Source organism: Rhincodon typus, chromosome 16 (assembly GCF_021869965.1).
Source record: "Rhincodon typus isolate 14 chromosome 16, sRhiTyp1.1, whole genome shotgun sequence".
Taxonomy (NCBI): Eukaryota; Metazoa; Chordata; class Chondrichthyes; order Orectolobiformes; family Rhincodontidae; genus Rhincodon; species Rhincodon typus.
The window spans coordinates 13,482,490-13,494,249 of record NC_063347.1 but is presented as its reverse complement, the minus strand read 5'-3'; the positions used below and the strand labels follow the sequence as shown (position 1 = coordinate 13,494,249).

The 11,760-nt window shown below is 41.4% G+C and overlaps 1 protein-coding gene across 1 annotated transcript in view; it reads left to right on the top strand.

Moving 5' to 3' along the window:
* Window positions 1–1,647: 1,647 nt before the first annotated feature.
* LOC109928275 (monocarboxylate transporter 5-like) overlaps window positions 1,648–11,760 on the top strand; it is a 51,824-nt gene continuing 41,711 nt past the window's right edge. Inside the window, exon 1 of the mRNA XM_020528264.2 lies at window positions 1,648–1,875. Within this exon, the coding sequence (XP_020383853.2) occupies window positions 1,786–1,875 (90 nt within the window). The 5' untranslated portion in view covers window positions 1,648–1,785. The remainder of the gene's footprint in view (window positions 1,876–11,760) is intronic.

Genomic DNA, 11,760 nt, shown 5'->3' with positions numbered 1-11,760 from the left:
TTCCCTACCTGTTCACGTGTCTGTCTAAATGCCTCTTAAACTTTGCTATCATATCTGCTTCCACCACCTCCCCTGACAGCACGATCCAGGCACACACCATCCTCTGTGTAAAAAAGCTTGCCTCGCACATCTCCTTTAAGCTTTTCCTCTCTCGCCTTAAACCTATACCCCTAGTATTAGAGGAAGGAACATTACCCACTCTGCCACAAGACCTTCTTGAAGGTTCTGTATGGTGTTGAGCTTCTTAATTGTTGTTGGAGGCCATGATGTGGAGTTGCCAGTGTTGGACTCATTCTATGCCTAAGGAAGGGGCTGAGCTCTGAAAGCTTGCGATTGCAAATAAAGTTGTTGGAGGTGTATTCATCGAGAAAAATGAAGAGTGTTCCATCAGACTCTTGACTTTTGCCTTGTCGATAATGGACAGAGTTTGGGGAGTCAGAAGATTACTTGTTGCAGAATTCTAAGCCTTTGAGTTGGTCCAATAACCATAGTGTTTATATAATTGATCCAATTGCTCCTGGTCAGTGGTAACTTAGGTTGTTGAAGTTTGGGGAATTTAGTGATGATAATGTAAGGGAGAGGTGGTTACTCTGCCTCTTGTTGGAGATGGTAGTACCTGATACACGGGGCCTCTATGTGTCCAAGTAAAGCATATATTTTATAGAATAGATGTCATAGTCATAGGATTGTTGTTAAACAGGAGGAGTCCATTTGGCCCATTAAATGCAAACTGTAGAGCAATCCAGTGTGTCCCTTTTTCCTTTAGCCCTGCAAAGTCAAGTATGTTGTGATGTTACTTACTTACAACCCAAACTGGATAGATGTCTGGTTGTACAGAACTTAAGAGGTGCTGAGATACTCAGCAATGCCCAAATCTGAATATTGCCCATATCTCTTTGCATATGGGCATGGATTGATTCATCAGACACATCATCCCAACACCAACTGGCCTGTCATCACATGCCCGCTATTGGTCAGCCACATCTGCAAGTACCCCATCACATTAACCAATTGGAAGGTGAAAAGGTACTCTTGTCCGATTGGAACAGTCTTCACTCTTAGTTACCCGAGTGCCTCCTCTTTCCCCCTCTAATGCGAACACTTTAAGAGAAAAAAAGGTGATAAAGATTTTAATGTTTTCATGATTTGACTTGGGTTAGCTCATTGCAGCAGCTTGGAGATGATGAGGAGGTGTTGGCTGAGTGATAGTCTTGTTTGCCTATTGATCCAGTAAACCAGGAATTGGTCTGGGGACTTGGGTTCAAATCCTGAGAAAGTAGATGCTGAATTTGAAATCAATTTTTGAAAAAAATCTGGAATTACAAGTCTAGTGATGACTATTGTCAAGTGTCAGAAATACCCACCTGGTTCACTAATGTTCTTTAGGGAAGGAAACTGCGATCCTTACCTGATCTGACCCACATGTGACTCCAGACCCACAGCAATGTGGTTGAATCTCAACTGCCCTGTGTGCACTTAAGGGTAGGAAATAAATGCTGACTTAACCAATATCCTGTTCATGAATTTAAAAAAAAACTTTACTTCCTGAATGATGGCTAATCCCATCTCGCAACTTGTTTTCGGGAAGTATGTTTTGAGTTGGTTTGGAGTGGACTTGTCTACCTCAGCCACTAGGGGTAGGCTGTGCCTGTGGAACAGGGGAGAGAATCTGTTAGAGACAAGCTGGAGAGAGTCCGGTGAGGAATTTAACAGAGAGAGAGAAAGAAGCGACAGCTCACAGAGAGAGAAAAAAACACAAACCGAAATTAAACAGGAGCCAACACAATGTGTGGTCCAAAAGGCTCCCAACACCAGAGAGTACGGGAACCCCCTGAAGGCGGCTGGGGATGGGTGATCGTCTTCGATCTCTTTGCGGTGAGTGGAAACTTTTACAGTGACAGAATAAATTGCAAATAACTACCTGTTGCAATCTCAGCAGCGGATTGCACTGAGTTTGGTGAATGGTTTGAGAATTGTTGCTACAAGTCTGAATTTCTGCGGTAAAACAAGATGGGAAATAGGGGAATTTCACATCCCAGTACAGAATTGTTGTTTTTTGGAGGGGAAAATTTATTCAATCTCCGGAAATAAATAGAAAGAGCCAGGCGGAGTTGGGGGTTGTTAGTTTCCCATATGAAACAGTGTTCGAGGCACAGAAGACTGAAAGGGAGAAGGTGAATTCTAACATTACCACTGGGGATAGAGATTCCATCTGTGTTGTGGGCTAGTGGTTGCAAGCTAGTGATTGCAAAAAAGATTCACTAACATTGATGTAGTTCAGGGTTGAATGAAGTTCAATGAAGAGAGGCAGGGAATCGTACAGTACAGAAGAGACCCTTTGGTCCATCCATTCTATACCTGCAAAAATACACTTCTATCTGCATTAGCCCCACATTCTGCCAGTAGGCCCATAACCTTGAATGTTATGACACTTAAAGTGTTCATCCAAGTACTTTTTAAAGGTTGTGAGGTTTCCCACCTCAACTACCCTCCCAGGCAGTGCGTTCCAGACCCCCACCACCCTCTAGGTGAAAATTTGTTTTCCTCAAATCCCCTCTAAACTTCCTGCCTTTCACCTTGAAAGTGTGTGCCTTTATTGTTGACCCTTCATCTCAGGGGAACAGCTGCTTTCCATCCACCTTGCCTGTGTCCCTCAAAATCTTACACACCTCAATTAAAATATAAATCAATGTGAATAATTACAAAAGCTAATGGTGTATGTCACTTTTGTTTTTTCATTGTACCTTATTGGCATTTGTTATGTTGTTCCATGACCTGTGGGAAAAAATGGTAAGAGCACAGTTAATGTCCTTTGGTGCTTAAGTGGCCTTGATGGGTAATCTATGACATGTGCCTTTTACTCGGACACATAAGATTTATATGTGTCAGATAACATAATCTCCAACAAGACAAACAGTGACTCACCTCTCCTTGATGCCCAATGGGTTTCCCATCAGTAAATTTCCCCACCATTAACTTCCTGAGGTCACCATTAACCAGGAACCTAATTGGATCAACTGCATAAATACTGTGGCTACAAGAGCAGATCAGAGGCCAGGAGCTCTGCAGGGCACTACCTACCTCCTGACTTCCCAAAGCCTGTCCACTGTGTGCAAGGCAGAAGTCAGGAGTATGATGGAATACTTCTCAATTGACTGGATGAGTGCAGCTCCAACAACACTCAAGAAGCTCAGTCAACCTGAAACGTTAACTCTGATTTCTCCCCACAGACGCTGCCAGACCTGCTGAGCTTTTCCTGCAATTTCTGTTTTTGTACCATCCAGAATGAAACAGACTACTTGCTTAACACCCCATTCACCAGCAACTCTGCAGTGTTTTACAAAACAGCAGGCTCGAAGGGCCAAATAGCCTATGCCAGCTCCAGAGTCCCATGTTCCTACGACAGCACCTTCCATGCCATCATCAGCCAAGTAGAACAAGAACAGGAGATGCCTGGAAATACCACCATTTCCCCTACAAATCGCTCATCTTCCTGCCTAAAGAATACATTGTTCCTTCACTTGCCTTCAGAAGGTGGCCAGCCTACTTTACTTGATTGTTTGGTACTTTGATGATTGTTTTGTCAGACATTACAGGATACATTACAGGACATTACAGTAGGATGGGCCTACTGTCCATGGCTCCACAATGTAGCTCGTTATTACTCATAGTTTCAGTGCTACATGTGGAGAAGGCAGTAATTCTGGCTTCGAGGGCTCTGTTTGGAACATTTGTTACCAGATATAAGAGCGACAATTTCCATCTTTCTTCACCAGCAGTATGACAGAGGGCAAAACAGAGGCAATGCAGGAGACCAGGAGGAGGAGAAGGGGGATAACAGACTCTCACCAGGAGGCCTTGTGCACCCAGTGTCTTCTAACAGTATTTTCTTTCTTACCCCAACCTAAGTCAGGAGCAGTATCTGTGTTTTACAAAGGAGGTGGCCATGGAAATTTACCACCATTGGAATTGGGCTTTCAGGATCTTAACAGGGTAAGGATGGCTGTGAAGGTGACTGTGGCCATGAAATTCCTCTTGTTAACTGCCTTTCAGATGGAGCAGGTGACATCAATAACATGCTTCAGTTTACCATCCTCTGATCCATAAAGAAGGTGATGGCCCTCTTAATGGCAGCAAATGGGAGTATACTTTCTCACAGGATACTGGATAGACTTTGTAGTTCAACACATGTGGCTTTGTGGGTGGCATATCTATTCTAAAAAAAAGATTCTTTCATGAGATGAGGGTTAGGCTGGTGCTTGTTACTCATCCTTTATTCATTCATGGGATGAGGGTATCACTGGCTAGGCAGCATATATTGCCCATCCCTAATTACCTAGACAGCAGTTAAGAGTCAACCACATCACTATGGGTCTGGAGTCACATGTAGGCCAGACCAGGTGACGATGGTAGTTTCCTTCCCTAAAGGACATTAGTGAACCAGGTGGGTTTTTCCCCAACAATTGATTCATGGTCATCGTTAGACTCTTAATTCCAAATATTTTACTGAATTCAAATTCCACCATCTGCTGTGGCAGGATTCAAACCTGGGTCCCCAGAACTTTATCTGGATCAACAGTCCAGCGATAATACCACTAGGCCATCGCCTCCCTCATCTACTATAGTTCCTGAGAAATTGGTTGTGTGATGGTGCCTTGAATGTGGGAGTCCATATAATGTAGATGCACCCACAATGCTGCTGAAGGGAACTCAGTGTTTTAATGTCATGACAGTGACTGAACGGCGATGTAGTTCCAATTCAGGATGGCGTGTGGTTTGAATGGGAATCTGTAGGTTGTGCTGTTCTGTATACCTGCTGCTACTGTCTTTCTAGATGGTAGAGGTGACTAGTTCAGAGGATGCTATTGATGGAGGCTAGTTGTGGAACTTCAGTGCATCTTGTCAGTGGCATACAGGGCGGCCACTGTGTACCAGTAGTCAAGGGAGTGAGTGTTTAAGTTGGTGAATTAGTTGCCGATCAAGCAGGCTGCTTTGTCTTTGATGATTTAAAAAAAAACTTAAGTGTTGTTGGAGTCACACTCATCCAGCCAAGTGGTGAGGACTCTATTTCATGGGTTCTTACTTATGCACCTAATCTATGCCATATCTGGTCAAACTGTACTTAATGTTGACAATTGATACAAAATGGCGAAGCATTCCATTTTTCCTAAACCTCATTAAAATGGGCATATTTTGTTCTTAAACAACTTCAGCTCCATGTTAAAGAAAAATGCAGACCGGAAGATGTAAGCATATGCATGAATCCAGTGAATGAATCTGTTTTAGTTACTTTGAGATTACTGCAGATAGCTCCATTGGTAACTGACATGGAAACAATGGGCTTCTCTCTTTACTGAAATTCCAATCATTTTATAGTTTATGTATTTATACCTTTCACCTTAGCTGCGTGTTATTTTGTGTTTCATTCCAGTTACGTCACAATAGGCCCAGTGAGACTAGTTTAAGAGCTTGATCATGACTTTCACTCTTGCTCAAGAGTTGCTTAGTCATCTCACCTGTGGTTTTTCTTTGTTACTCAGGATGATGGCCATATTACATCATATCAGTGTTATATTATGCTGTATAAATTATATGACCTTGTATTGCAAATAAGCTATAAATAACATGTCATGTCACAGTGGAAAGTGTTCCATATCTTTTCCCAAGTGACGAAGAAGCCACGAACAGTCCATTCATATTGAACTATGTTGCACTGAGGACTGCACTGTCGAAAATGTTTCAGTTTCTCTTAAAAAAAGATCTCAGCAATGTGTGAACCTAGGGTAAAAGCTGCACATATAAAGGACAATGAATACTTCTATATACCACACTTTATCATTTTGCCTCTGTAGCAAGTTGATGAAGTACAAATAATGTGGAAATTTACACAAGGTAAATGAGACAATATCATAAAAACTGATTGTATTGGAGGAGTCAGTCCATGTAGTTGATGCCTCTTGGGCAAGTGCAGTAGCAGTCTTTATCTAGAAATCAAATTTCCTACCTTGTTTTTCCCTTTCTGAATTTGTTACAGGTTAGCTTTAATTGTATCATGTTTCCGAGGCTATTATACTACTTTTTGAGCTGCTTGACATCAAATATGGAATTAATTATTATTCAGATGCTCTTTATTCCCTTTCCCCTTTATGGAATCCAATAATTGATTTCCTTTTAATAAATTATTATACCAATAAGTGCAATTCTCTACACGGATCTGGCTAATCATTCCTGCAACTTTGCGATTACATATTGGCAAATTGGAATAAGCCACAGTTTTCAACTGAGTTCTGTCATAACTCTTCACGTTACTGATAGCAGAAATTTCCTATACATTGCTAGAAGTTTATAGATTGACGGCAATATTGGGTTCCTTGTGTGCAGCCAATATAAAAAGTCATTTCAAAGCAAAATCCAGGGAATCACCAACAAACATGAACAGTGACAGTAACTTGCCTGCCTTATACTTCAGAGTGATTGAAAATGTTAAGAGCATAAAAAGTTCCATATTTATAAATGAGCTGAGTCTCCGGGAGGAGACAGCTTGGACAAAACATATGGTGTGACAATTAACCTTCTATATTTTCTAGTGTCTTGGGGACAAACAATAGTTTGGCTCCTTTCTGCATCTCACAACCCTTCCTAAATCAGCAGAGTGTCAGATGCAAAGACACAGTGGCTAGGAGTTTGCAAGTGTAATGGCATTGACAGCATTTCCCTCATTATGCCAATGAAATTGACAGCGACTGATGGATTTTGCACTTGTACTGAATAATACAGAAATTGTTCAGTGATTCTTTGCTTCTCATGTGGATATGCTGTTAAGGGACCTTTTCTGAATGCAGTTACAGAAACGAATAGAATTGTCAAGACCTTTGACTCATATATTGTTAATCTCCCTGCAGAAATCCTTAAGAAAGTAACATCTTGTTGAATGAAATGGAGCTGGGTTTTTAACAGAATATTGATTTTGTAATTATTGTTAGACACCCTAACGGTTCCTGAAAAGCTTTTTTTAAATTCAAGAAACATCCAATTTTTTGCATAATGATGAAGAAAACAATTTTACATTTTTTTTAGCATTCTTAAACATGTTATCTTTGTTAAAAACCGAAAGAACTTTGGATGCTGTAAATCAGAAACAAAAACAGTTCTGCTGAAGGGTCACTCAACCCAAAATGTTAATTCTGATTTCTCTTCATAGATGTTGCCAAACCTGCTGAGCTTTTCCAGCAATTTCTGTTTATGTTATTTCTGCTTTAAATTAGTATATTTTACTATTTCAAATTTTGAATTATAAGCAAAGGATTTTAATTGCTTTCAGCTTCTAGCTTTACTGTGTATGAATACTTCTGTGTGATTGCCTACCTACCTGTTGGTCATATCAAACCATCCCCTTAATGTCAGATTTAAATTGCTGTTGAGGAAATAGAAAACCATGCTAGATTTTAATGGGCCGCTTCCTTTGTGGTCAGCAAAGAACACCCTTCATTTCTTACTGACTGAAAATCTAAGCCAACTAACTCTAAGGAAAAGGTTAGCTTATTGGATGGGATACTTAAGATAAGTATGAGTGGCTGATGTGGAGATGGCTTAATCTGCAGCCGATGAGTGGCTATTGTTGGCTGATTATCCTGATTAGAAACTATGCACAGTGTGAGTTTGAATGTGTCCCTCTGCAGGATATAAAGCTTTTCGTTCAAAACAGTCAGACAAGTCAAAAGGGTCAGTTGTAGAGTCTTGTAGAGTAACCAATTTAAAACCCTAGTGTTCAATGCTAGAGTGACATTTACTCACGAAATCTGTTTCATACCCACAAGGGAAATCCCCTGACAGCCTAGTGTTACTTTGGGGTATGATGGCTAACATACAAGACAGGTGAGTGGACACCTTCCACATTAGCTTGGCTAACAAAAGGCCTGTGACAGAATATCACCTCACCTGCACAATGACTGTATTGTCTGAATGGCATTTGGGGAGTGAGTCATAATTGGATCAAACTGCTCTACACAAACATGTTTGGTGTAGTTTGAATCAATGGGTAAAAATTAGAAACCTGAAGTCAAGCAAAGTTGACCACTGAGTGGTTCATGTGTTGAATTCAACTGACTGCCATGTCCATTCAGTCACAGTTACCTGAATATGGACAACATTTCCCCCTTCTGCTCAGACCCACCACTGGCATGCAGGCTAATGAGTATATATGACCCATTCGAACTGATTTCAGAACTCAGAAGATTTGATGGAAGAGTGAGGCCATATTCTTTTTATCCTGATGAAGGGTCATCAACCTGAGACCTTCTTATTATTCATTCATGGGATAAGGGCGTTGCTGGCTAGGGCAGCATATATTGCCCATCCCTAATTGCCCAGAGGGGAATTAAGAGTCAACCTAACAAGCCCGCTCAAAACATGTCCAGAAGGTAGTCTAGACCCTAGGTTTTTCTTATTTTAAAGACAAATGCCAGGCGTTGCATTCTGGATGCAATTCGATTGGTCAAACTATCAGGCTTGAAGCAAAACACGCTTTATTCATACACTCTAGTTAGAAAGCAGACAGAAAAAAGAAAAGAATTGGCCTAACTGTAATTCTATGGAAATACTTAACAAAATAATAAACTACTCATTAACTATTCCAATATAGTAACATCCTATAAATATATATTTGACAAAGGCAAAGTCAGTAAAATAAATTGTCTTGCATGTAATTTTAGCAGCAGCAGGAAGTGAACCCAAGTTTTTAGCTGTAGCAAAGAGAGAGAGAGAGAGATGTAGCAGCTTTCATAACACCAACAGTGACTGAAAACTAAAGTAAAAATCCTGGTTCTGTGGGAGCTTGACCCCACCCATTCAGGTTGCTTCTGCTGTTTCAACTTTAAAAAAAAACAATAGGTCCCACAAGCTGTTTACCTTATTGGCTTGAAGTGGACTGCTCTACACCTCTGTCTCGACCTCTCTTCATAAAAGAAACCAGGACATAATACACCTCCTAAAGCCATAGTATCGTCATACCTCCCACTTTAAAAAGAACATCAATATGCAAAAATGACTTCATTTCTAAAATCCTTTCGCCTTACTCTATTAGAACACCACAATATGTATACATTGCATTGACTCTAAACGTGCAAACGTTCACAACAACAGTCCATTTCAGTCTGTTTTATTTCCCTGCCACTGAACACCTCCGTCTTCCTTCATCAAAATTGCCACATTGCTTTAGCAATTATGTTCTCTTGTCCTGCCACATTTAAATTATAACTTTTAAATTGAATGGCTGCAATCATCAGCTCCATCTAAACAGTCTGGTATTTTCATCCTTACATTTTTTTCAAAAGGGGTTAATGACTCAGACATATTACTGGCAGTATAAAAGTTGAAATGTTCAAAGCCAACACAAAACTCTGCTTCTCAATGGTGGAATATTTCTGTTGGTGATTATTCAATTGTACAGAAAAGTACCCAATCGGTCTTTCTATATGTTTGTTATTTTCTTGCAAGAGCCTAGCTACCGACACTCACTTCACTTGCATTGATAGCCACCTTGAATGGCTTTGTGTAATTAAGTATGGCTAACACTGGGGCAGTGGTTAACACTGCTTTCAGGCTGTCAAATGCCTTCTGACAGTTCGCTGTCCACTGAAATTTTCTGCACTTCTTCAACAAGTCAGTCAATGGGGCAACCACACTGCTAAAATTTGACACAAACTTCCAATGAAATCCACCGCGCCTCAGGAATCAGACTACTTCCCTCTTCGTCAATGAGATGGCAAACTCCTAATAACCTTCGTTTTCACATTCCGTGAGGACATCTGTCCATGTCCAATAACATGGCCCAAGAATGTGACTTAGGCTTTTGAGAACTCACTCTTAGCCAGGTTTATCACCAACCCCACTCCCGAAGTTGATCAAACAATTCCAATAAATGCTGCAAATGTTCCTTCTACATGTGACTAAACATCACCTAATCACTGATGTACACCACACAATCGGGTAATCCTGAAATGATCTTATTGGTTAGTCTTTGAAATGTGACTAGTGCATTTGTCATACCAAATGGCATGACTTCAAACTGGTATAGTCCATTCGGCGGCACAAAACTCAAATTTTCCTTCACCCTTTCAGATAAAGGTATCTACCAATATCCTCTAAGTAAGTCCACTTTGAAATATAAGTTGCTTGTCCAACCTTCTCAATAGTCTTCCAAATGTGGAAAAGGATGTGAATCAGATTTTGTAACTGCATTAACTTTGCGATAGGCCACACATTGGGTACCATCTGGTTTTGGCACCATTACTATGGGTGAGCACCATTCACTGCAACTCACTTCGATTATATTGTCTATGAGCATGAGTTCAATCTCTTTTTGATCCTCTTTAGAAGTTTAGGTCCATAAGGATCTTGCTTAAGTGGAACAGCATTTCCTATATCTACATCATGTATAATCAGATTAGTACTTCCCAGCTTATTCCCACATATCTCTCCGTGTGATTGTAATAACCTTTTCAGGTTATTTTGATTTTCCTCTGGAAGTTAACTCAAATATTTATTCCAGTTGTTGAGAACTTCCCCATTGTCCAATTTAATTTGAACAATGTCCAATCCAGATTCCTCTGAACTTGGTTCTTCATTCTGTGTTGTAACCAGTAACACATTTTTCTTTTGTTTTCCTTTCCTATCAAAATACCTTTTGAGCATATTTAAAATTCAGACACATCCTGTGTGATTTCTTTCTATCTGGCATTTTTTTTCAAATAATTCACCTCACTCCATTTCCTTTCCATTTGATAAGGCCCACTAAACCTTGCCCTTAAAAGTTCATCTACCACTGGGAGTAACACGAGAATTTTTTGATTTCTTGTCGACTTCCTGTTTCATCACATGCCATGTTACTTTTAAATACTGCCTTATCTCCAACTATCTGGACTCCATTTTCTCCCCCTTGGTCCAGAAACTCCCTACCTATGTCCATGACACAACCCACACCCTCCACCTCCTCCAGAACTTCCAATTCCCCGGTCCCCAACACCTCATCTTTACCATGGACGTCCAGTCCCTATACACCTGCATTCCCCATACAGATGGCCTAAAGGCCCTCCGCTTCTTCCTGTCCCGCAGGCCCGACCAGTCCCCCTCCACTGACACCCTCATCCGCTTAGCCGAACTCGTCCTCACCCTCAACAACTTCTCTTTCAATTCCTCCCACTTCCTACAGACAAAGGGGGTGGCCATGGGTACCTGCATGGGCCGAAGCTATGCCTGCCTCTTTGTAGGTTACGTGGAACAATCCCTCTTCCGCACCTACACTGGCCCTAAACCCCACCTCTTCCTCCGTTACATTGATGACTGTATTGGCGCCGCCTCGTGCTCCCACGAGGAGCTTGAACAGTTCATCCACTTCACCAACACCTTCCACCCCAACCTTAAGTTCACCTGGACCATCTCTAATACCTGTCTCTCCTTCCTGGACCTCTCTGTCTCCATCTCCAGCAACCACCTCGAAACCGATATCCATTTCAAGCCCACCGACTCCCACAGCTACCTAGAATACACCTCCTCCCACCCACCTTCCTGCAAAAATGCCATCCCCATTCCCAATTCCTTTGCCTCCGCTGCATCTGCTCCCAGAATGAGGCATTCCACTCCCGTACATCTCAGATGTCCTCGTTTTTCAAGGACCGCAACTTCCCCCCCTCAGTGGTCGAGAACCCCCTCAACCGTGTCTCCCACATTTCCCGCAACTCATCCCTCACACCCCGTCCCCAC